Consider the following 27,988-nt stretch of genomic DNA (forward strand, 5'->3'; position numbering starts at 1 on the left):
ACAGGGCTCATAAAATCTTCTCCTGAAAATATCTAAGTCTCTAAAGGCGTGTTCTGCCAATTTTACCCAGAGCACAGAGTGCCTCATTCCTGATCTCCTCCCTGATCTCCTTTCAGGGGGTGTTCAAGGTGAGCAGCTGCAGTGGCTAGTGACCTAATCCTTGTAGAGGCAGATGACAAGTGCCAATTTTTAGCTGGCACCTTCTACTATACCTTATGTAAGAAAAGCAGAATAGTTTCCCTTGGGCTGTAAATATATTTACTTGCAAACTTTTCTCAGGTTCTTTTGACTATCAGTTAATCTTTACCACACAAAGTGTGAAGATAGTCACTCTCTAGTCACCCAGACTTGAGCGGTCTGAGCAAGTTGTTAACCGTTATTACCAAAGATCAGCCCACAACATTTCTAGGCACTGAAGTATAGTAATTAATAAAACACATAAAATCTGCACCCATAATCTCTAAGAATATAAACTGTAGGAAAGCCTATTCTGGAAAATAATGACAACAGAATAGCTGAAACAACATAAACCATAGAAAGTTGCTCACGGTTTTAGAAAAACCCTTGTTGCTTTTAATTTTTCAGTCTGTCAGGTCTAGGCTAGAGATATAGAATTGGAAAACATCTGTTGAGATAGTTATAAATTTATATTAGAGTCTTGTATCAGATTTATGTGAAATCATCCAGAAGGGAAACATAGAATAAAAACTAATCAGAAAATTTAAAGGACCTGAAATAGGGAAGAGTCACAAAAGTTGAGATTTTTTTTTTCTGGTTTTGTTCACTACTTTATCCCTAGCACCCCGAATTATGTATACCACAATGTAGAAATCCAATAACTATTTTCTAAGTAGATGTGTAAACTATTGTTCATTTACTTGTATCCTTTGCTTTGGATGTTAACCCATTAAAAAGTGATGATAAATACATATAATAAAATTAGCAGTAGGGACACTGAAGCATATTGCTGTATGGTCAATTCTCTCATTCCAGTGAGAATAAATTAACACTTACTTCAAAAGTAGGATTAAACCAGATAATCTGTCTAAAGGACCTTGCCTAGAAACTGATTCTATTATGAATATTCTATTAAGCACGGTAATGGTAGCTATTTTTATTATTATTAATGTTAAACTGTGGACTGAGAATTCAGAGTTCTTGAGTAGTTGTCCTCACTCTAGCAATAATTTTACTCAAATACTGAGAAAATTCTTTGAGGGTTTGAACTGATTTTTCCCTTTGAGTAAATCACTGTTAACCAAACTAACTTATTTAAAATTTAGGATACTTTTTTTTAAACAAGAAATCAAACCCAATTTTTAAACAATTAAAAATAAAAACTCTAATCCAATGTATTTATATTCTTGATAATTTTCATTACCTCTCTGCATAAGAATTGTATTTAAAATACCAAGCTATTTCAGAAGCAATATTTAAATACAATATTATGGTAATGACACTTGGTCTCATCTGGTCTTGACAATTTAGTTTTGTTTCGCTAACAAACCCAAAGGATAAAACCATTTTAAGAAAAGATTTATTCTACAGTACACACCTTTAACAAACAATTACTCATAAAAAAACAGACTTATAACAAAATTAGATCTTGGTTTACAGATATATTCAGCTTTTAATTGGCATAAATTCAGAATCTGATTAATTTGATTGCCATAAACTGTTTATGCAAGAAGAATCAGAAAGCTTACTGAAAGATCAGTTTTTAGATTTGATCCTATGTTATTTTCACTAAACTTGGTTGATTTCAGAAACCAGAAGTGAGGGAGTTTGATCATTCAAAATTCTTATTAGTAGTTCAATTTCAATAAAAATTGAAATACACATGGAGGAATAAGCTACAACCCATATGCAGAATCTGTTCTCACTATCTCCACCTACCACCAGTACACACTACTATGATCTTTAGCCTAGACTACCGCAATAGTTTTATAACCCGATTCCTGCTTGCCTACACAAAGGAAGATTAAACAGAGCAATATTTTTAAAAGCTCAAGTTAAATCACAACTCTCCTTCTTTAAAACTTCCAAAGATGTCTCTACTTTATAGTGAAAGAAACACTCTTCATAATAAACCATAATTCCTTGCACGAGCAGACCACGTGTTGCCACTCCCACCTCAACTCTCATCAGACTCTCCTATCTTACTGACTTCCTCTTGGCCCTTTGTTTTCTTCCTTGAATACACCAAGTGTGTTCCAGTCTCAGAATCTTTGCACTTGCTGTTTCTTCTTTGTAAGATGTTCTTCTTCAGATTATCCTGTGACTGGCTTCTCTCAGTTCTTGTGTGTTTCACAAAGATCTTCCTTGAACTCTTAACTAAAACACCACCACGGATACCCATGCCCCAGTCACTCTTTATCCTTCAAACTGCACTGTTTTCTTTACAAAACTTATAGCACCTAAAATTCATTCTCTCTCTCTTTACCTGTTTATATACAGAATGAAAGCCCTATGAATATAAGGATATTGTGTGTTTCGTTCACTATTATATCTTTCATGCCTCTCGCAGAGCCTCACGCATAGTAGGTACTCAATAAATATTTGTCAAATGAATGAATGACTATTTTTACATGCAAATCCAAATAGATATACATGTTAGTAGAATCAAAAGGATTTGTTCCCTGTGGTGGGTATCTTTATGCTTACTCTTCAAGATCCACCACCACCCTTCACCCTGCTCTGTGCCCGGGGAGACTGACCATTTGGACAATATCAACAGCCTGACTTCTCCTTGAGTTTGGCCAATGGGGACAGTTGCAAGTGATTGTAAAGCAGGGAGAGGTGAACTTGGGAATTTTTTACCAGACTCTCTTCCCACTATATTGAACTGAGTTGGCTGCATCCCTTCAGCCCTCTACAAAAGGCCACAGTCCTATCAGATGGACATCTTCATACAGCTACTTTTTTCAGGCCTAGGGGTGGTAATAACTCCTCCTCGTGACTAGACCTAGGGTAATTTTCTTTAAACTTTGCATTAACTTTTGTAAATAGTTCCTTTATTAGACTTAAAACATCAGAGTGTGCCATCTGTTTCCTGCTAAAAACCTTCTTTTGAAATTTCAATCAAAAGGTTTTTCACCCAGATTTCAAAAATAATGAATGAATTCATCATTTGGTGGCATGGTATAAAAACAAGAGCTATGAGCACCCAACGTAAAGCAACTTAATCTAGGCTTGACATTTTTTTGAAATATATTCTTCTTCCTCTCTAATCTAAGAATGAATATATATATATATATATTTATACATATATGTTCATTATATATTCTTTTTTTAACATCTTTATTGGAGTATAATTGCTTTACAATGGTGTGTTTGTTAGTTTCTGCTGTATAACAAAGTGAATCAGCTATACATATACATATATCCCCATATCTCCTCCCTCTTGTGTCTCCCTCCCATCCTCTCTATCCCACCCCTCTAGGTGGACACAAAGCACCGATTATATAAGAATATTCTTATCCACATGACCATGTGAAGGCTATAGAAATATGAAATATTTTACTTTATGAGATATTGGAGTTTATTATAATATAAATAAATAAATAAGATATAAATAAACTTGATACTTCAGGAATATGCACAGTTTACACTGTGGTTTTCTGTACCTCAGTGTCTACTACTGCATATCTTATAATCACTCATGGTCCATTTTGAAATATATGACTTCAGAGCATAGAAATAACCCAAAAATGGAAATTTGCAAGTTTGTTTTGGGGATGTTACCTCTTTTGTTGACTTTCTATTTTAAGGCTTCATGAAGTTTCCTGCATGAAAATTGGCTCCCCTGATATCAAGTTCATGTTAACAAACAACAAATGTTGTTGTTAACAAACAACAAATGTTAAATGATTCTAAGACACTATCAAACAAACTTGAATAACATATATGAATTTAGTCCCCTGGAAATTGTATATCTGCTTTGTTGTAACTTGAAGACTCGAGTCATGTCATAATAGGAATTTCAGTTATGTGGGTGGATAGAAAGATAACAATTGGGTGAGAAGCTTTTATTGTCAAAATTGATTCTATGGAAGCTTAGAAATCAATGATTACCAAATTTTCTGATTATCAGAATTACCTGATAAACTTTTTAAAATATAGGTTCTCAGCGTGAGCCCAGAAATACTGAATTCAAATGCCCAGGAGTTGGCCTGGTAATCTTTATTTCAATCAACCCAGGTTCTTCTGATGATCAGCTACTGTGGATTATTTTTTGTGCCATCTTCCTAAATCCAGTTCAGCTCTATTTCCCCTTGCATGGGCAGATTTCTATTAACTCCACTTTTGCATTTGCAGATTTCTGTTACTACCTGTTTCAATTTCTTTAATAGCACCACCTTTTTTTAGAAGTGTTTCTAGTTTAATTTCAGGTGTTAAAGTAAGAATTAGAAAATGCAGTTGACTAAAGCTATATTCATTTAAGAAAAAGAAATAAAAATTTCTTTAAAAATCCTTTTATCTTTAAGCATTAACCAACATTAGTGTCTTAATACAATTTGCAATCACTAGGCTTCACATCACTAATCTAATAAGAATTGAAATATTTTTAAAGGAAAGTAGAAAAATAATGATAAAATAAATTAGGTTATAGGTGCACCTTAATTTATAAGATAGATGTGTTTCTGAAAGATTGGCTGTTGAGGTAATTTCTATTAACTAAATTATATTTTCTCATTGATTTGGGCTTATAATTGCAAAGGCATGATTCTTAAGAGTGGGGTGCAAAGGAGAATGTGGTCTTGTGGCTAAAAGAGAAAGAAAACATAATTTTAATGTAAAGTTATTTTTGAAATCATATATTTAAACATAAATTATAGCTGTTGATAAAATAATAATACTTGAAGAGGTCAAGAAATAGTATACCTCAACCCCATACATTTAAGGCTGTAGACATACGTGAAGAATATGAAACCTATAAGGAGAAGCAGATTAGATAAAGCACATTGTTGCTTCCTTCCTGTTGAGTTAATATATTATCTTTGTATCCCTAGTAAGTATGGACTTTTTTAAGATCCTAAACTTAAAACAAATTTTAATTAACACTGATGTCTTAATTGTATATTGGACTGTGATATACAAGACTATGGGGATTGAGGGGGTGTACTTAGGAACAGTGTTTCTAAAAGCTGAATTTTTTTATACATTTCCTGTAACCTAGAACATTTTGTAATATAAGTTACCGAGGTTTAGCATTTTGATAAACATTAGTTTCTCTCTGGTTAATTTCCTTTCAGTGAGGTCCGCCCAAACACTTGCAGGGTAATTATAGTTGTGTGAAATCTCATTTTCTTTATTTTTGAGCCTCAGTTTTAGTTGGTATAAACATTTGGTCTGACAGACTCTAAACTTTTAATGCATTAAACTTTTATAATGGCTGCTAAATTGGCCCTGTCTCTTATTCAACATTCCCCTCACAGCCACCTAATGGATTACTTTTTCATTTGACGTTCTTTCCTCCCAAGCAACTTAGGTGATTTGTCCAGGCGAAGGAAGACCTTGGTAAATCTCTGATTCAGCTCACAGTAACAAACAATGGAATTCAGTCCTTCTCCAGGGAGAGCTGTGCTTGAATAGGGAGCTGGCTGAGATACTCACAAGGTGAACTGCATATGAGGGCTAGGCTTCAGATGGGGCTACAACCCTGTGATACAGATTCCAGCAGTTTTCACACTCACTTTCTAAGATGTGAAACCCCTGAGAACAGGACAGTGGGTAGGAAGTTTTCAACATCATTCTTCTCCAGCTCTATTTAAACCGTGGAGTAGCCAGTTCAATTGAAATGTGAGGTGCTATATCAGGCAAGACCTGGTTTTGTTAAGGGAGTGAACAATCAGGAGCTGCCGGAGACTGGGGGTGGTCAAAAGACCACCTAAGTTTTATTCTACTGTCACAGAGAAGCAAAGGAATTGTGGGTTGATGGTGGCCATTTGAAAGATGAGGGGGGCCGGGGAAGCCCAAAGGAACAAGCAGAGCCTTATGCAACATTTGTGTGCCTTTTTTCTTAGACTTTTGCTGAATAATGAATCTTTCAACCTATTCCTTACGTTTCTATTATTAAATGTGTCCTGTTTGTATTATTAAAAAATTATAGATTATAATCATAAATATCTAGTGAATTCTAATAAACTTATCTTTAAAGATAGATAGTTGCTTCTCAATTGTATCATTCCTACATATTAAAAGTTCACCTTTAAAAAAAGTCTCTTAAAAAAGAAAGTATTCTTTTAAGAAAAAAAGGAAATATATTTCTAGTCAGTATTTCAGGAGAAATCTTGTCATTTCCTTCCAGTGCAGCTCATCATAAAAGCTCTAAGGAAATAGTGTTTAAAATCAATTAACCAAGAAGACCAAAATCAATTTAACAAGAGTTAGCTAATGTTTTACTAAAGCGAACTCTCTTTTATTTAAACATGATTAATATCATTTAGGGGTTGTTATTAGTGGTGTCACTTCTAAAAAGTGTGACCAGTTTGTAATGAAAGAGCCTTTGTGTACACGTATGGGATTTATGGGAAGCCAGAAATTTAATGCGGTACTAGTGATTACGTCTTTTCCTTGCCTTTGATATTTTAAGAGAACACTCCATTTTTACTCTGTCTCCTTGGAATGTCTCCCCAAAGGTCACTGAAGGATCAAGAAATACTTAACCTATAACCATCGAGGATTAAAACAACTCTATGCAAATTATACTCTAGGATGACATTTAACAATGTTGATATTAAGTAGAATCATAAAAATCAATGGCTTGTAGAGTAAGAAGGGGCTAAACAATACAGCCCAGTAATTTTCAAACAATTTATACCAGCATACTTCTTGTAAGGGCCCCAATACATACAAATGCTTAAAAATGCACCTTGCTATGACTGGAGGGATGGGTTACCTAAACTGAGCCTACTGCATTTCTGCAGAATCACAACTGATCACCCACAGCCCAGAGACTGTAGGCCGAAAACCATACGATGATCTCTTATCTCTGCATAACAAGAAACTGAACCTGAATGTGTTCAATGCCTTGTCTATGTCAGCACTGTGCATTCACACATTTGAAACATAGCCTGACCCATATCTGGTATTAATACTACAGTTTATTTATTTATGTTGCCTTTCACTATCCATGTTTTAATATGTTGTTTTTACCTACAGAGTTTTACACTTTATATTAATTTGCTTTCTCAGATCATGGTGCTACTGCAAATTGGATCCACACATAAATTTATGTCTCTTCTTTAAAAAAAACAAAAGTATAAAACAAACTGAAAATGTTTTACTGTTGGTTGTCAATAGCACACTTTTCACCATCTTTATATACATATAAGACTCCCCGCCGCCAAAAACTACATCATGCTTATCTTTGCAAGTCCAGGTCCTGGTAATAGCAATGCTAATACCAATAGTCATCAAGGGACTGGAGATCGTATCTTCATATACATTAGGTTGAATCATATGAAATCGCTAATATTTGAACGTTTTAATCTACAAAAACATGTTCATATGACTTAACCTACTACAACCAGTACTACTTCCAATAGCCCTGTAATGTGACTGTTATCTCCATTCTCTAGGTGAGGAACCCGAGGTTCACAGATGGGATCCTTGCCCAGGGTGACACTGCCAGCAATATTAGAGCGGGGATTGGGCATACACATCTCTCCAAATCTCATGCCTTTTACTCTTGCACCAAGCTGCTCTACATGCTCAGACCATATGGATGTATAAAGAGAGCAAATTTGTTCAAAGCATAGTTTGGTTCCATGGGTTCCTGAAAAAGGGAAACAATTTTCAAGTGGAATATATTTCTTTATGAACTAAGCTAAGCTTCATATATTATAATAATATTTACTAAAACTGTGATCAGCTATCAGTAGTACAGATTATCTTTTCGGCTACCTCTTAAGCCCACCGCTACATCAATCAGCCGTCAGTCTTATTTAGTTTACTCTAGTTCTTATGCACAATAATACTTCCTCATCTTATTATCTGACCAGGAAATCTTTATTTTGTCTAGAATGCTGAACTAAAATATAAACATATTAGACCAAAAAACAAGAGAGCAAGGCTATTAAAATGTGAGAATGTTGCCTTGGAATTTGTATCTAATTTCAGAAACTGTTAGGTGGAAAAATAATCAGACTTTGTGTCTATGAACTTTCATCTTTTAAATTCAAAGGAAATGAGTTAAGAACAAAAAACCACAACAGAAAACCTTCTACTGTAAAAGGAAGATAAAGTAAATAGATGAGGGAAGTAATGCTGATGTATGAAAAGATTATTTGACTCCGTCAGGGATAACATCAAATGGCTATTGAGACTGACCCAAGAAATTAAAGTGTATATGAAGTAGATTGGCCATGGTTTTCTTTCACAATCATTCCAGAGTATTAGTCCAATAAAAGTACACAAGTGTTGCTTAAGCTGAAAACAATTTGAGAAGTTTTTAACATTTATAACATTTAGTTCTATCCTTAGAAAAAGTCACTTAGACCTCTTATATAAATTATATACTTAAAAAGGAAAGGCAAAATTAAAAATGAGACACATCAGGAAAAAACATAAACCTTGGAAGATTCTCATAGTATTTGTTATATTGTTTGCATACTTTTATTTATCACTTTTTGTGGACATATATCTGAAGAGCCCAATATTATTTTTAAATAGATGCTGTGATTCACTCAATTTTTTTTTTTTTTTTTTTTTTTTTTTTGCGGTACGCGAGCCTCTCACTGTTGTGGCCTCTCCCGTTGCGGAGCACAGGCTCCCGACGCGCAGGCTCAGCGGCCATGGCTCACGGGCCCAGCTGCTCCACGGCATGTGGCATCTTCCCGGACCGGGGCACGAACCCGTGTCCCCTGCATCGGCAGGCGGACTCTCAACCACTGCACCACCAGGGAAGCCCACCACTCAATTTTTTAAAAATAATTTTTTCAATTTCTTCTTGACTTACACTCTAATTGATAATAAAAAATACTATGGGCATAAGACTACATTTCTAACAGTTTGTTTTTGTTTTAAATTTATATTAATAGAACATTGATAGCCTAGCCCAAAACCTTTATATTGCCTTCCTATAGAAAAGGTCATGAACATGATGTATATAATAAGGGAAAGATCTTCTCAGTTTAGAACAATATTTTAAATATATTCTACTACTGACATGTATAAACTCAACAGAGATTTTTTTAAAAAAATCAATAGGATGTAAGGGATGTAAGGGTAATCTGGCTGCACCTCCTGTCATGAAACAGTTGTCACAGTTGATTCTGCCGCTCTGGATTACCAAGAAAAAACAGCCTAACCTCTCTCTGATCCAGGGGCATCCTTTCCCATGTGGGTAATGGGCCAAAAGGGCATTCTTCCAAAATAGAACATCTTTCTTCTATCAGTGATCTGACATAGCAATAGTCCTTTGTTTGGACCTCAAAGAGCTTAGGATAAACTTCAGATGAGAGCTCCCCAAAATAAGTATTAAAAAGGGGAAAGAGTTGTCTCTGGCTAAAGAACTCAGGAAGTTCTTCATGAAAAAATGTGCCTGGAAGGGAATAGAAGGGAGAAGGTAAATAGAAAAGGAAGGGAATTCCAGAAAAGGAAATGTCACATGGAGTAAAATAGTCAGGAATACCCAAATGGACCTTGCTCTTTCAGGAGTTTATCTCTTTCACTTTAAAGGATTTTTGAGTGACCCACCCTTTCATCTGCAAGTATTTGTAACTTTGCTAAGAAGTCCTTTGCTTCAACATTCTGTGGAAAACTGAAAAACAAGACTAAAGAGACTGGTTGGTTTCTTCAAAATGATGATTCTACATGGCCTCTTGATGTTTAAGACTTTGGGTCATATATTCAGACAGATTTGTATCTGAACCACAACTCTGCCACTTCTAGCTAGTTAATTTGTAAAGAGGATTTAGGGTAATGTGAGGACCAAGTGGGGACTTAGTAATGGGAATCCAAAGGATCATCACCAAGTTCATGTATATAAAATGTTCAGCAGAGCAAACATAAAGCACAGTCAGTCATTGACTCTGGTCAGTATCATTTTCACTATATTGCTAGAACTATTGAAAGGGAACTTGCTGCTTTTAAATAGTAAGAACAGGAAAAATTATAAATAAATGAAAATTGAATAGGTTTTGGGAAAAATAATTTAGATATTCACCTCACCATATACTAAAATAGAATATACATCTTGATTTTTATAGTTAAATGTAAAAATAAACCCACAAACAAAGCAGTAAAAACTGAGAACTGAATAATTTATCAAATATCTGGTTGGGGGAACTCTCTCTACATAAAAGCATTAGTGAGATAGACACTCTTATTCATGGCTGGTATAATGTAAATGTTTTTTTTGTTTTTCTCAGAAATATTTTTACAATGCATATTAAAAACCTTAAAAATGTTCATGTCCTTTGAGTCAGCAAATCAATCTATTTAAGCAAACACTTATATTGTAATAAATAAAAAAGGTACACAATGGCTTATAGAAAAATATGTTCAAGACAGTGTTGTTCCTAAAGGGAAACAAAGAATATTATGGACTATGTCCAAAATAATTCTGGAAATAAACTAAATGTTCTATAATAAGAGAATATATTAAATAAATGTGGCATATCCAAACTATATAATATCACAAGCCATAAAATTATGTTTATAAGTTTAATGATACAGGAACGTTTTATTTTTCAACACTAAGCTAAAGAAAAGCAGGATACAGAGTCATAAATATTAAGCTTGCAACTATAAAGCAGTATATGGAGAAAAATGGAAACACATGAAAAAAGTGTTTATTTCTCGAATGGTAAGGTCATGACTTGTTGAATTTTTTCTTTATACATTTTAGTATTTGAACATTTTCTATAATAAACAGTACATGAGCTACTTTAAAAAGACAACATGCAAATTAATATTTTTAATCATTAAAATATAAAATATACCTTAAAATTAAATCTTTTCGATGACATAAAATTTACCATTTTAACCATTTAAAAATGTACTCTTCAGTGTATTAAGTTAATTCACATTACTGTACAATCACCATCAATCACCACCCATCTCCAGAACTTTTTTCACTTCCAAAACTGAAACACTGTACCCATTAAGTAATAACTCCCCAATCTCTCCTTCCCTCAGGCCCTGGCAACCACCATTCTACTTTCTGTCTGATGATTCTGACTACTCTAGGAACCTTGTATAGTAGAATCTTACAGTGTTTGTCATTTTGTGACTAGCCTGAGGATTAATATTTTTGAAAACCCTTTTTTTCTCTCTCCAGGAAAGTATTAGAAAGCAAATCAAATAGTGGATAAGGAAATAAAATCATAAAAGGCCAAACAGGCTCCAAAAACTTGTAAAATTGTTGAGCTATATTATGATTGGAGTGATGTATAATAATTTTAATAACCATTTGTATGTCAAAAGTTTTAGTATTTTTAGAGTTCAAGGAATTTAGACACTGTTGAAAGGATACAGCCTCTTAGGGGCAGGCATGAAAAGAAACCTAATTACCCTCTTATCAACACAGAATTATGTTATAATATTTCTTTCAAACATAAACTAGACAGAAAAAAAAGCAGCCTATACTAGTGAAATTCTTATGCCAAAGTACTGGCTTCTTATTTTGATGGGTCTACAGCCTATAATTTCTACAGCCAAAGTAGTTTTTAGTAACATTCTGATTATACTTAAATTATAAAATATATATAAAATGACACAGTAATTACTAAGTTTCATATCTATATTTTTGAAAATTAAGAATATCTATAGTATGTTTTATAATTACAGTTAGCCACCTTAATATAACAGCTTGAAGTACGAAAACGTGGTATTTGATTTGACGTTTTCTTCAGGTCTAATAATTGAGATTCTCTGTATATCAGGTACACTTATAACCAAATACACACACGTCAGTTCTGCATACAGGGAGCACACAGACTGACATGGATTCACTTAGTTGTCATACGTTCTCCACATTGCTCCAAAGTAAAACTTTATTGATAAGTTTAGTGGGTCCCTACCCAGTTAAACTTCTGAATTTAGGTGAAGCATCATATTGTGTGACTATTTCAGCATAGATGGAATTATTACCTCAGAAATCTTTAAGAGGGGATTAGATGGAAAAGGAAGCTGGATGGGCAAGTTGGAGTCCCAAGAACATCCCTGTATGTTTTTTGTTCTGAATATTAGTTTCAGTGCAGAACCTGATCTGGCACTGAGAGAAACTGTGTGGGAAGTGAGACAGTAAAACGGGCAGCTTGAGGGTCTGATGGAGAGGAAGAGGGATCAATTAAACAGAGAGTGATATCAGCTACAAAAGGAAATTGTGTATACTATTAACACAAACATTTATGATACTCTGATCTAGTGTTTAGAGACAGTGGTATACTTAGAGTAAAAGCTGGAGTTGAATCTGTAGACGCTGTACTGAGAGGAATAACTAAGAGATGGAAATGCTGAATTCTGCACTGAGAGAAATAACTGAAGGCTGGAGATACCAAGACTCTGTACATACCAGTTGTTATGGATTTTGTTTTGAATAATAATAAAGCAAAAGAGGAGGGAAAAGAAATTTGAAATTTGCTTTTATAACATGAATCTTGGCATCACCATTTTGGAGCATTTTCTTATGTTAACTATTGTTTCAAACGTGCATATCTTTCTTTTGAATTTGTGACTTAATACCGTACTGGAAGAGGAAAATACATGATTTGAAATATATGAACAGCATGAAGTGAAGACATTGAAGCATTAGTGAACTGACCACTAGTTTGACCTTTTCTTGTTTTATTTTGTCTTTTTTTCTTTTGGACTTTTTCGAAAAGACAGAAGGTCTGTCCTTTGGCAATAAATTAATTTAGGGTGCCTCCTTTAAAAAGCAGGGGACTGGGTGGCTAGCTCCTCCCTTTAGAGTGGATGATGGTCATGTGGAAAGGAAGTGGTAATAAACCCCTAACACAAAATACTTAACTGTAATAAAAAAATATTTCTTTCAACTTTTGCTATTAGGTATTTTAGGTCAATTAAATGTCATTTTCATTCCAAGTCTTAGTTATTATTTTGGACTTTACAAATGACTGTTTAAACCTGCTGTCAGCTCATAAGCCTCCTCCAAAATTGTTTTCCTTTTCTTTAGGATTCTGTTACGACGTTGTGCCTTGAAAACAAAATATAATCAAACATGTACAAGTGACTTCAATAATTACATTTGTGGAAGCTTTCCAGTTTGCTTGGTATAACAAATTCAAGTATAAATTTATTGCTGAGGGCAAAATCAAAGTAATGTCCTGCAGTGACTTGGAAATTTAGTTAACATGATAACTAACAAAAGTTTCTGAAAGAATAGACAAATTGCTCCCAACTGAACATAAAAGGGGATGACATAAGGTTAGACAAAAGATTCATGATTTGAGTGCATTTCTTTTGAAATGCAAAAATCTTTACAGCTCTCCTTGGAAAAAATCTTCTGGGTGGTATCATTTGTGTTGAGGGGATCCTAGAACGGGCTGGTAGGGTGCTAATGGAAAGTACTACAGTCTTGGTGTTTGGAGATTAACATGTGGAAATCCCTGCAGCAGTTGCTGAAGGTGCCCACATAAATCGCTGCCTTACTGCTTGAGAGGCATTTTACTTGTTGCTGCTTGTAGCTGGATGTTTTACGCGGTTTTATTGTTTAAGAGGTATCTAACAAAGAAAGAGCCTCGACTATCTACTGGCAGACACAGTTCTACTATGAGCACCTCGACGTTTCCATTTATTTATTTTAAAAATGCCTTCGCCAGGATCGCTGCAACCACCATCAGCTCAACAGTCAAAACTAAGTGGTCATCACAAGAAGATATCCAAGTGACTTGTAAAAAGTCTGTATGCTCATATGCTTGGTTTTAAATCTCTGAGGTTTTTTTAGATTATTTTTTATGTGGACCGTTTTTAAGGTCTGTATTGAATTTGTTACAATATTGATACTCTTTTTTATGTTTTGGTTTTTTGTCAGTGAGGCATGTGGGATCTTAGCTCCCCGACCGGGGATGGAACCCCCCTGGCATAGGAAGGCAAAGTCTTAACCACTGGACCACCAGGGAAGTCCCTGTCTTTTGTTCTAATGTTGAGAGCCTACTGTAGTCTCCTTCAGTCCTGTAGGTTTCTAATAATAAAACTTCATGGAATCCCTCCAGACCACTTAACATCCAGGGTTAAACTTTGACCTTTATGATAGCCATATCTGTATCATCATAAGCTGTGCTATATCAGGGATGCTAGTATCCTTTTTTATTTTAATAGAGGGTTGTGATATTAGAATAAAGCAGGTACTTTATACATATGTAATGTCACAGAGATGAGCCAGCTACCAGGAATGTCCATAACTTTTCAGTCTACACTTGGCCCTGAAGAACAACTGCTAACATTCTAACAGCTTCCCATAAATACAAGCATGATGGATTAGACCAGATGTGCCAATGGAAGACTATCAAAATAAACACCACTTCATATCATAGCTTTCAAAGTAACTTTGTGTCACAGAATCTGAAACTTGAGGCAGTGATTCTTTATCTTTTGCAAAGGGCTCAGGCCCGATTATTGCTACAAGAGCTGAAATCCATGCTTTCTACATGAGCAAAATAAGTAATAGAATGTCTGCTCTTAAGGAGACTAGTCTGAGACAGACATTTCTGTTATAGGATGGCATGTAACAGCACTCAATAAAAATTTGTTGAGTGATTTGAATGAATCCTTTTCCCCCCAATCTTTTTTATTTTAATTAGTGCACCTCATCATATCTAGGTGACCTGTCCAGAAATATGTGCGAGCATGTTGACTAACATGATATATTTTGGGGTTTGTCTTTGATGTAAAAGCTAGTATTATAAAGCAACGGCTTTTTAAGGGTGAGGTTAATGGATTTGTAACTAGAAGAATAGAGTCAAACTGCTACTTATCAAGCATTCAGATAAAAAAGCAAATTACATCAGCCATAAAAAGTCATGTAGCTCAAACATCAATTCTAATTTATAAGCGTTTCTGGAGACAGGGCAATATATAATTGTATTTTTCAGTTGAAGCAATACTATTTCAAGGAAAATTAATATAGAAGTCTGAAAAACAATAATGTTAACAAATCCCTCTATATGTCTTTCTGATGACAATAGTGATGACAACATCATATTACAAAAAAAAAAAAGAAAATCTCAGTCTGAGGGAAACAGGTAGAAGAATCCCACTGAAGCCCCTAATGCAGTTAGCTCTCTTGTCAGGCTCATGGACCAAACACTCAGAAAGTGACATCTCCAGGAGACTGGCATTGTGTACGTTAGAGGGGCTGATACTAAATCGCTCAACCACTGCTTCCAAAGCTCATGCAAAGCATACACAGACATTTCTAGTTTGGACACCCCAGAGAGCATATATAGCAGCAACAGTCAATTGGACAATAAATGCAAAACCAAATTGTGAATAGGAAATTGCTACATGCACTGCCTAAGTTGCTTTAACTCTTCCAAGGTCATATAAAAGGAACTGTTAACAACCATCTTTGACAGCGTGGTACTTTATTAAACTACAGCAGTTAGCATAGTCCTCTAAGCACTGAGAGCTAGCTTAAGGACCAGACAGGGTCAAACTCAGAACTCTAGTAAGGGTATTAGTCAAGCACTACTCTCTAACCCACTTTGCATATTTAATTAAGTGGAGGGGGAAACATGACGGCTAAGCTGGCTCAGAAGTTCTGTGGTGTGCACAAATGAGCCTACATCTCAGTTTTCTTACAAGACAAAAGTCAAGTGGGTAGAAAGAAATCAGAAAGAATACTTAATAAGAGCTGCAAAGCAAAATTAAAAGCCCAAAGAATATCAAATCACATGGCTTTCTCTAGGTATTTTTTTTTTTTTTAGTGAAACCAAGCTTATCAAACACTCCTCTCTCCTTCCTTACCCTCCTGTTTTTCTGTCCTCTCACCGTTGTTTTCCTTTTCTTCTATTTCATTTCATTACTCCTTTTCATAACTGATTGAGGCAAACAAACAAGGAACTGCTCCTGAAATCCCCTAGTTCACTAATTGCCAACGCTTCTCTCAAGTTAAAAATGTTCAGCACACCCTCTCTATAGCCAGAAAGCAATGATTAACATTAAATTCGTTAACACGGTTTAGTGGAAATGAAATAGATTCTGATGTCAGTCAGGTCTCAGCGCTCATTTATTTTTGTACTCTTTTGTCAAAGTTACTTAATTTCTCAGAGCCTCAATTTTTTGTTGTTCATAGTGAACAGTCTTTTCTTTGTCTTTCATCTCAGTCCTCCGAGAACTTTACAAGACCATCTGACATCTCTTGTCTACTTTTATCTTGATTCTATGCACCTGAGGCTTCTCACTTACCTCCACCTCTGGCTCCGTGCTACCATAAATGGGATTCAATATATGTGGAATATTTCCTTCCTTTTCAAAATCTTCTAACATCTGACTTCCCTGTTTCATTACTTTGGTGTCTATAAGACATCCGATAATTTCTCTCTCCTTCCTAGCACCTCTCTTTCACCCTGAGGTTTCAGTGCAACACATAGCACTGAGTGTAGTGCAAAGTTTCATTGATTTATAGCATGTCTATTTATGAATTTAGTTCAGAAGTTGGTCTTCATTTCATATATGTTTCTCTGTATGAATATAGCTTGTGATATGTTTCAATCTTTGTTATGGATGTTGCTTTAGATTGAAAGTTAATAGACCGATGAGACTGTATTCCTTCAACTTGATGTAAGAGGCCCAGCATGTGAGTGTGTGTGTGTTACTGCTTGTTAGTAATTTTGGTGACTGGCTGGCTTCTGTTGGGGCTAATGTACATATGAAAAAGTTGCCAAAAATCATGTTTCATAATTTGGGGAGCTTCTAAGTTTAGAGAGTATTTTCTTTTTTGAATTAAAAAAAATTGAATATAGAAGAAAACTGGTGCAGGAAGTGGACTAGTGACATAGAAATTGAGATTTGGCTAATTCTTTTCTTTATTTTAAAACAGAAAAGCTGTACAAAGATGAGAATTAAGCCTTCCCTCTAAGACGATATTAAATAATCAACAGAGGAAATGACTTAAGTCTTCTATTTATTGCCATAGGCAGTTGTGTAAATCTGGTTCTGGGATAATCTTTACTACATTTTGCAATAGGCATTCTGTAATAAGCATTAATAAGACCAGGATCGAATATTTTTATTTAGTATTTTTGTATAGAGACTATAGTTATTTAGTATTTCTTCTAACATTTTTATGGTATAGAGTTATTTTTAAATTTTGATATATTTTAAATATACAAAGATTTTTAAATGGACTAATATGTATAAATTAAATTTTAATCAGGAAATCACTGGCAGTTGTAATAACAATTAACAAAAGACAATATCTAAACTCAAAAGTTCTAAGTTAAATTAATATAATTTTTTAAAAACTAATTTATGAATAAGGTAAGGTATCTATTATTAATTTAAATTGGCCTCCCATCCTTGAGATATATAATGAGATTATAATAGATGATCTTAAGGCTATCATTCAATTCTGAACTTCTAAAATGGATCATTTAAAGTAAAGTTTTTAAATTTTAATTTTTCTCTCTGTTTAGTCTTCTTTGTGTTAGACATACATGTGTCTGTTTGACTATATATATGATAAACTTTTTTTTTTTTTTTGCTGTACGCGGGCCTCTCACTGTTGTGGCCTCTCCCGTTGCGGAGCACAGGCTCCGGACGTGCAGGCTCGGTGGCCATGGCTCACAGGCCCAGCCTCTCCGCGGTACGTGGGATCTTCCCGGACCGGGGCACGAACCCGTGTCTCCTGGATCGGCAGGCGGACTCTCAACCATTGCGCCACCAGGGAAGCCCTATGATAAACTTTTGATTTAAATAGGCTTAGAATGCATATTACCAATGTTTCCCAAGATTTCTACTAATCTATCATTCATCTACTTGGCTTTTAATAAACAAAAAGTTATTTTCCTAGTTTGAATTTATTAAAACTTGTAATGGTTATATTAATTTCTTAGGGCTACAATAACAGGTACCACAGACTTGTTGGCTTAAACAACAGAAATTTATTCTCTCACAGTTCCAGAGGCTAGAAAATCAGGACCATGTTCTGAAGGCTCTAGGGAAGAATCCCTTCTGACTTCTTTCAGAGTCTGGTGGCTCCAAGCATTCCTTGGTGTAGAGCAGCATAACGCCAATCTCTGCCATTGCCTTCACATAGCTATCTTCTCCCTTTGACTTCCGTGTCTGCGTCAAAATTTTCCTCTTGTCTTAAGGACCCTAGTCATTGGATTAGGGCCCATCCTAATCTAGCATAAATTCATTTTAACTTGAGTAAATTTGCAAAGACCCTATTTCCAAACAAGGACACATTCTGAGGTTTTGGGCGGACACTACTCAACCCAGTACCAAAACATATAGTAATAAATTAGAGTTTCTCTTTAGCCTGCAATAACCTATACTGCCATAATGAATTTAAATAATTCCTTCCAAAAGCAAGGAAGTCTGCAGGGGGTGGATATGTGGGATGGTAAATAGAGCTGATCTATGAATATTTCCAGCTTCTTCACATCCATAAAGGGGGAGTGGGGTGGATACTTTTTCTTGTTTGGGCAACAAAATAGAAATAGTGTAATTCGTCCCCAACCAAGGAATTTAACAGCCATATTCTGCTTTTCCATTTGTTCAGAAAGTGAGCGCTCCAGCAACCTAGATCCTGGAACGAGGATGATGTAGAACAGTCTCCAATAGACTCACAATATAGCAAGAAATAAACCTTATTGCTTAAGACTTTGGAATTGTTTGTATTTGCAGAATATGCATCCTCAATGGCAGTGATGTAAAATTGGTTTTGGAGGGCAAACAAAATCTTACTCTTTTTATGTATAAAGTACATACATATATGCAGCGCATAAACATATGTACTGTATCTGTGGTATTAAATTCCATGGGGAGCTGATTAGGACAAAAATACCTAAAAATGTATCTTAGAGTAACCATGAGAAAAAGGTTGAGAAACTCTGCCATAGAAAAACCTAGTCTATCCTGCGTGATACCATAGGTTTGTTGACACTGAATATGAGTTAGTTTCAAATTATGACACTTTCAAAGTTTTTTCAATTTGAGCTTTCATTAACTACTCTGAACTGTGGGGCTAAAAATAACATTACCCTCATATGCTTTGTGATATTAAATAAGACAATCAATAAAAAAGTCTTATTGAAGTGCTTGCCACATAGTTTTTAAAAGTTAGGTATTTTTCTAATATTAATCATGGTTCAATGTCCTGTGAAGAAATAAATACCACATTTCCATTTAAACTTTAGGCGATATTCAAAATAGCTTATTATATTTGTCAGAATAGGCTAAGTGCTAAAACAAAGAATACAAAAACTTCAATAATTTATTAAGTATAATCATAATTATAAGTTATTTTTTTGTCCAACTCAATGAAAAACATTCAGGAGAGAGTGTGATTAATCGCTCTACATACTTATTCTGGGACTCATTTATTCCATCTGGTGGTTTGGTGTTTTCTACAGGGTTTGGCCATCCAATGAATGATAGAATAAAGTGTCTGGGGTGCTATGGGAGGTATCTTAGAGGCCAGTCCCAGAAGTGCCTGCATTGGCCACATCTCAGTCACATGATATCTACCCGCAAGGGATCTGGGATATTTAACCAAGCTCTCAGTAGAAGAAGGAAAGAAAATAATTCGAAGTTGCCATACAGCATTGTCTCTGCCATCATGAAGGAGATTCATTAATACACTCCAACACCCTCAGTGTTGGAAACCAGTTAAGATGTTCACTGTGCAAGTTCTTTAAAACCATCATTCGTACACCCATCTGAGTAGGCACTATTTTAATCTTTTTTTTATGGTTGAGACAATTGTAAGATCACACTGTAAGTGGTATAACCAAAGTTAGATCTGCTTGTTCCAGAGCTCCAGCTCTTAGCCAGCATGCTCTATAATTTCCCCAATTAGGCATTCATTCATCATTCCGTCTCCTCCCAGGGATAATGAAGTAGAAATGCTACTTCACAGTTAGATTGGAGAAGAATAAAATTTTCCCAATGATGAGTGAATGGTTTACTTAAGAATATTGTGAAATTCCTGGAAGTCTTAAAATAAAATGTTTTCATCTCTTTTTTGATAATTTAAGCATGATTCAGAAAAAAAGGCTGGAAAATAGACTACCAATACACCTATAAAGTTTTGCTCCACCTTTGTGACATAATGTCTTTTTAATGTGTGTGCTTGGTGGGAAGTAGAGAAGGGAGGAACAAAATAATAGGTAAGTAATAACCTGAACTTAAGCCAGATGTAGAGACAAGCTAAAGAAAGAAAAATCCCACAGTGCTCATCATGCTATATAATTTTCATTGACCCTGTCTATAGCAATCAGTGCTTCAAACACTCATGATTGCTAGATTGCCGAAGGAAAGGATCATAGATTAGTAGTCTTTGAAAAATTAAAGAATAGAAAGTTGGTGAAACATTTCTCTCATTGCTAAAAATTTTAAGTTAATTTTTAGATGCTCAATATAGCTTACATTAGATAAACATTTAAATTGTGTACTCCTACTAAATATAAAGAGCTAGTCATTGAAAATAAAGTATATTAAAAATTAAAACAAGCCAATTTGATAGGAGGACCATACCGTTTGTATGAAATTGTCAAAAACTACACTAGCATTTTTCAATTTTAATGATTTGATTTTTCGATCTTTTTACATTAGTATTAGTATATAATGGAAAAGCCAAAAGTACTCAGAAAACAAAAGTCACTTATACCTATACTGCTTTTTAGTAAATGATGAATCACTAGAAACTGCTTAAGAGAGACTTTTTATCCAAATTGAAATATTTTGATCTGAAGTACTTTATATGTCATATTATTCCTTCATTTGTAGTTTTGTTTCTAAACTTGTACCATGACAACTTTTCCAGATATTTCACTTTTTAAAAAAAGATTTGTTTTTGATGTGGACCATTTTAAGTCTTTATTGAGTTTGTTACAATATTGCTTCTCTTTTTTATGTTTTGGGTTTTTTGGCCACGAGGCATGTGGGATCTTAGCTGCCCCACCAGGGATTGAACGCACACTGCCTACACTGGAAGGTGAAGTCTTAACCATTGGACCCCAGGGAAGTCCCCAGATATTTCACTTTATCACTTTAGTAAGAGAATGTGTATTTACATCTCTCACTTTTTAAAGCAAAATTATATTACCTAGCCTCCCTGCTGGTATCTAACAACTGAAAACGTAGTACTCGTTGTAGAAGGACTTCAAGAACTCTGCAGGCAGCCAGAAGTTATTTTATCAGGCAGAAATAAGATAATTTGGATATTGGAAGAAAATCAGAATTTGCTCCCGAGCAGATTAGTTCTTCTGTATGACAGAACCATAGGCAGTTCAATTGGATTACATGTGCCCTTGGATTAATTCCATTATATTATTGTTAAGAGAGAGTAAGCAACTTCTTTTGAATTTGAAGAATCCATTGTTAAATAGTCTAAAAGACAACTCAGTGAGCAGATAACTAAAAATTTTGGCCTATAGGTATGATGAATCTTTTCCTAAATCTTTGACAATCCCTTCTTCTTAAGAACAACAAAAATTCTGTTTTGGATTTTTAGAGAAACCTTCTTATTAGGATTACAGTTGTGTTGCTAAAATTCAGTTATACAAAGCCCAGGTTGGAGCAGATGGACTTGGAATAGTTTGGCAAAAAATCAAAGGGATTTTCTTGGGTTCATTATGTTGTGATATAAAAATAGCAAAAAGTGTATTATTCAACATCATCGGAATTAGGCTGTATACTAAAATTAGAACTCGAGAGCTTTAAATAGAGATGATAAAATAACCAGCAGTAAAAGACTATGCAGGGATAGGAAGCCTAGACTGTTATGGTCAGAGGCATCATAGACGGAGGTGCACCTGTAAATAATTTCTATCTTGGCAAGACTGACAATTCTGCTTATTTCTAAGAACGCTTTCCTAATCTAGATGAAAGGTTATCTTCCCCACCAAAGAGCTACTTTTTAATTTATGGGCTGAGGTTGCGGTTTCATAGATCACTTAAACGGAGGGAAGGGGGTAACAGACAACCTCAGAATGAGGAGTACTGACCTTAAGGAGATAAAATCTCATTGATGAACTCTGAAATAGCTGTATGTGTTTTAAAAAATTCTAAATTTTAAGGTATACACACTTAGAGAAATTATGCCTCGATATTATTTATTATTAACACTTAATGTAATATTTTATTTAATCAAAAGCTATGTTAAGTTTGGAAGTATCACTGAAGTTTTCAATCAAGATAGAAAATAATTTTCCAAATTGATTTTAATTCTAAAAAAAGAAAAATTCTTCTTGACCACAAATGACGGTATTTGGTAGAAAATACTTTGTTTTTGTGATATATTGCTACATTTCAGTCAACTTAAATCTCAGATCTCTAAGAATGGAATATTTTAATAACTCCATGTAATGTACCAAAAGTACTAATCATAGATAGATACATAGATAGGCAGACTGATTACTTACAGAGTATTAGTGAATATCGAAAATGAATTGACTGAAATCAGATACTTAGAACATATTTCAGAAGAACAAAATGCAATTTATCTTGGCTTCCTCAAATCGTTTTGCAACAAGTTGGAGTGTAATAAAAAGAAGAATAACCTAAGAGCACATGAGTCATTCTTCTCTGATCTGGATTTTTAATGCTTCGCTTATTTTAATTGTCCTGTGTTCTTTTGTAGATAGTAACCTATACGTTTCATGTAAATGTGTTGTTTCTGCATAGTATGGTAAGACAATCTTATATAGAAAAATTCAAACTGAACTGATAACAAATGGTCTTCTGGCTGTAAAAAAGATTCTTCAATTTTGGTAACAAAAACCGATTATGTATTTCTATATGTTTTGATGTACCAGATCTTAAATTAATCAATCAAAGCAATTTATTAAAGTGTTACAGTGTTTCTACAATGTGGAAGATATTTTAAAACCCTTAGGAGCATAGATTTTGTAGAGAGATCTGGATTCAAAGGAAGATTGCACTTTTTATTAATTTGGGTTAGATATCTAAACTTCAGTTTTCTCATCTGTACAATGGGAATAATATCAACCACATAAGGCTCTCATAGGATTTAAATGATTTAATGAATTTTTAAAAACTAGAACAATTCCTGCCATATAGCAAGTGCTCACCACTTCATAGTAGATATTAAAATTATTATCAGGGACCAGTTAATTTGCCTATGTATACCACCTTGCAACTATAATGAGGGCATGATGGAAAGAATAAAAAATAAATAGATTGGGGTTTTTCAAATTATACCACATCCTTTGGGAATCTGGTATGGAAAAGAAATATTTAATATTTTATATCTTATATTGTGCAGATTGGCTTCAGATGAGTATTTTATGTTTCTCCAGGAATGCCAACTCAGAAGTGCAATCACAAAGAAGATCATTTGATCACCTTACCCCAATTAGGGTTAATTATAGTCTCTTACACATAGATGTCTTTAGATATCTTAAAATATATATTTATCTGGTAGGCACATTTTGAGCACATAATAATACCATTCCAGGTTTTACATAGATTTCCATGTACATTTTCTACTTAGCAGCTTGTTTAGAGAAGAAAAAAAAAAATAGTTGATATTTGGGAAGATATTGTAGCTAAGTGCCCATTTAATTTTATGTATCTTAAACCTTCTAATCTGGCGATGCGGGTGCTTCATTGTTCTAAGCTATTTCTGGCTTTGTCTTAATGAAAACCTAAAAAAAATTTTTTTAGCTAAAGCACTACTAAAATTGAATTTCCAACTTCTACTAGAATGTTCAGGTTTTAAAGGTTTTCCTTTTAGAAAAACCAAGTGAGGAATCCATTTCTTCTATAGACACTGCTCACTAAAAGTATGTTAAATTTAATAGAAATGTAAACTTTTCTCTAATACAGATCTTATCAAACCTCCCAGAAGGTAGTGTCTTTGTTCCCCTTGGACTTATTGTTGTCCATATTACATTTCTGTCTGTAGACTCTTATAGTAACTGTTAGTGTTGAGAGCTTTGGTCATAATCTTGAACCATCACTTGGTATGAGAGTCTTATATGTAAAGTTATCAGTTTTCCTTGGTCACATTTTATGTCAAATGAGACTGACAGAGTATTCTTTTTAAACATCATTTATGAACTTACCTTCAAGAAAAATCACAAAACATAGACCCCTAAATTCCTTTGTTACAGACATTATTAAATAATGTAGGTAATGTATTGCAAAAAGATGGCACCAGACTGAAATCAATGGTGTGTTTTGTCACCTTTAGTAAGTAAAGTATGAATGCAAAATGATGATGCTTGGTCCAAAATGCCAAATAAATATAACCAAAGGAATGTCTCTTAAATAAATCTTTTCTCTGTGTGAGGTCATATGTCATACTCTATACAAGGACAACTTTCTGTGAGATGTGAGGTAACATTTTTCTGCCCTAGGGAACAACAGCAATTGCTAGGTCATTCTCCTTCAAACTACCCTCCTCCAACTTCCCACGCACACCCTTTCTGCCTCTGAGTGACTTTATAGATCACCTAAGGAAAGGCATTTGTAGATGGTTGAGTGTAACATATATGAAGTCAAATCTACCTTCTTCCCTCCAGATGAATAGCCATGACAAAACTCTTCAAGATGAAATGTCCCAATATCTTCCTTTCTGAGATCTATCTTAAAATTAAAGAGTTTTAAGTCTATATGATTTGTTAATTTCTGCATTATTATTAGGGAGACTTTACTTTCAGAATATTTTCTGTTGTACCCATGTAGGGAAATTTGAAATAGAGATTGGGGGGGGGGTGGTGGTGGTGGTGCATTAGAGGAATAAAGTAGGCTTTGTAATCCCTGATTTTAAATCTAATCAGAATGTTTAAAATGAAAAATTTAAAGAATTATAAATTATTTGGCAACATTAAAGATAGATAAGAGAGATATTAATCCAACGAATTTTGTCATTTTCCATGACCACCATATCATCTAAGTTAGACTTGGCCCTTTGGGTTAAAAAAAAAAAAAAAAGCATGTGAACTTGTCTCGCCTTCCCCTCCCCACTTCTTTTCTTAGAGTGGTAAAAGAATAATACATTTAGAAATCATTACTGTGAGAATTCAAGTGATTTAACTTCAGCACACTAATGCACTTTTTTAAAACAACTAAATAATGTATATAAAAATTGTGCTGAAATTACTCTTAATGCTTCACAAGAAGAGTGGCTTGTTTTATTCTTCTGCAAGACTATTTCATTACCATAATTTTCAAGCATGCAGAGGTGCCATAAAAACTCTCCTAATTACTTGTGTGTCACTGACCGCTTTTTTTTTTTTGAAACACACAATATCACATCCATAAGAGGCAAGGGAGCGCTAAATTGAGTGGCAACACCAAAATGTACCACCAGACAAAGGCTCTTCTTCAAACTGCTTCACAAGGCCACGAACAGAAAGAATCTTTTCTAATATTTTCCAGTAGGGGGAACTAAAGACTCACCATCCAGCTTTTAGCTCGGCTCGGGAACCTGCGCGAGTTCTTATAACCCGCCTTGTAATCATCCGAACTAGCATCAAACAACTACCAGCGAGCCTGTGATCACACGTGGGCCGGGCTCCACCGGCCACACCAGTGGCACCCCAGACACTAGCATCCCTTTGATCTAATGTGGGCTGCCTTAATCTTCCCGGTCCTGAATGGCATTCACTTGGTGGGTTCTGCCTTAATTTTCAGGATTTTGTCATCTTTGGGCTGCAATTCAGCTGTTTTTGAGCTTCGTTAGCTCAGTTGGGTTTTCAGGTTTTCCGAACTTCCTTTCGGAGGTGATAGTCTCTGGAGGGTAATAACTTCGGGTACCGGTCCCCCGCACCCAAGCTCCCTGATCTCCTTTCTCCATCCTAAGCGTTTTCTGAACTCCCTGGCATCCCTCAGCCCCGCGTCAAATTCATCTTTGAGGCGGTCATAAGGCAACTGAGTAACAGGAGAGGGGATGCCACCCCTTCCCCTCCCCCCCCACCCGGGATTCCTCAGGGGGCCATAGATCTTGGCTAAAACAAGCCAGTGGAGACTACGGATTTCTGTACATCTCCCTCCCCCCCTTTTTTGTGCCTTTTTAACGACGGAGAAAGCACCCCGACACAACCTTTCCGCTCCAAGAGGTGGTTATATTGTTTCCTTTCCTTTTCTCCCTCCCGCTCAGCTTCTCATTTTGCTAAAAGGTGAAGAGTGAATGTTTGTGTGATTTTAACGGGTAATGAGGCTGCACCCGGGGTCCTGGACGGATGATCTTTTTCCAGAAAGCGTGTGCATCTCCGGCAGACGGAGGGATGAATAATTAGGAAGGGCTTCCATGAAATCGCTCACCGAGAAAATTACCTGCCCATTAAACGGGACGCGGCGAAGGGCAGGAGGCTAGAGCCCACCTATCCCCTCCCGAGGCGGGAAGCAGGGGGGGACGACGAGGCGCAGAGAAGGGGAAGGAGTTGACCGGTAGCCTCGGCTCCGAATTTGTTAATTTCTGTCCCACTAGGACTCTAGGCTTTCCAGCTCCCCCTTCCCCCACTGCCCAGCGGGCTGGCGCCCCCTGTGCGGGCGGGTGGCGGAGCGTGGAAGTGGAGGCTCCGTGCACCCCCTCATCACCCCCCGCCCCCCTCCCCGGGGCAGACTCCAAGCAGCTTTCATTCCTCCCCTCCCCTCCCGCCTCCTCGCCTTCCCTCTAAGTCCTTCCACCCGCGGCAGCTGCAGGAGGAGGCGGACGCTCTGCTGCGGGGCCGCGGGAGCAGCGGCAGCGGCGGCGGCGGCCGTACCAGGTGGACTGGCAGCTAGACCCGGGCGGGCGGCTGGACCGCGCGCTCCCCTGCTCTCCCGCTCCTGGGCCCCTGGGCTCACCCGCCCCGCTCCGCACCCGCCCGCCGCCTGCCGCCGCCCGGGTTCACAGCCGCTCGGAGGCGGCACCGCGGGGGGGTGGCAGCAGCCTCAGCCCTGCCCCTCTATCCCTCCCGCCTTCCCTCCCTCCCTGCAGCCCCACCACGTAGGAGTTCGGATTCTCCACCCGCCTCGTCCCTATTTCCCTTTGCCTCTCTTTCGGGAACGAGAGAGGTGGAGGGAGGCAACGAGGTTGCAAAGGAGAGGGCCGCCAAATCGGCCCGCCTGCAAAGTGTTGCTTTGACACATCCTTGTTATGGAAGTTTAGTGAAAAAACTCTGGACGTGGAGCTGCTACCCAGACGGAGACCGGGGGAAAGGAAACCAGTGGGCAGGCCAATGTTTTTTTTCGGCAGCGCGCTGGCAAGTTTGTGGAACACTTTCTAGGAATTAGGTCTTTTTCCTCTCCCGTCATCTTCTTGACTTCTGAAGAACGAACTTGGCTTTGGATTGCCATGAAGCCTGAGGAGAGGGGGTTAGACACACTTGAATAATCCCTCCGGCTGGGCTGAATTCGTGGGAATTTAGGAAGCCACAGTGAGGAAATACAGCAGCCTTGGGAGTGCTCTCTGTTAATTTGGATGGATCTAAATGTGCCCCATTCAAGACCTCTCCACTAACCCCTTCTGATCTTGCCATTTGCTCTTCTTGACTTAATTAGCAGCTAGAAAAGTCTAAACTTTGGACCTACCTCTTTTTTTGATACTTATTTTTGTACTTTTGCTCTCTGGGATTGGTTTCTTAAACAATCTGGATCCTTTTTAATATGTCAAAATGAGTCGGCTGATGTTTACACAACTACTGCTCTGTGGATTTTTATATGTTCGGGTTGATGGTAAGTTAAAATGTTTCTATCCTGTCCCTCCCCCCCCCAAAAAAAACCCCCAACATTTCTTTCTGAGTTGGATGTGGGCTATAAATAAAATGACATTATATCCTTTGGTCCCTTTTGGCCAGGCATGGGGGCTTTGGGGGAAGCAGAGGTTTTAAGTCTTTTG

At 36.2% G+C, this 27,988-nt stretch overlaps 1 protein-coding gene across 15 annotated transcripts in view; it reads left to right on the forward strand.

The window, feature by feature from the left end:
- The window catches only part of ROBO2 (roundabout guidance receptor 2), a 1,648,891-nt gene that overhangs the window by 1,036,463 nt on the left and 584,440 nt on the right, over window positions 1–27,988 (forward strand). The window contains exon 1 of one of the 15 annotated variants that reach the window (XM_060297905.1): window positions 27,132–27,825. The exons of the other annotated variants lie outside the window; for them this stretch is intronic. Within the exon in view, the coding sequence (XP_060153888.1) occupies window positions 27,765–27,825 (61 nt within the window). The 5' untranslated portion in view covers window positions 27,132–27,764. Of the gene's footprint in view, window positions 1–27,131; window positions 27,826–27,988 lie in introns of those variants that run through there. 15 annotated transcript variants of the gene reach the window in all.

The sequence above is a fragment of the Globicephala melas genome, chromosome 4 (assembly GCF_963455315.2).
Source record: "Globicephala melas chromosome 4, mGloMel1.2, whole genome shotgun sequence".
Classification (NCBI taxonomy): Eukaryota; Metazoa; Chordata; class Mammalia; order Artiodactyla; family Delphinidae; genus Globicephala; species Globicephala melas.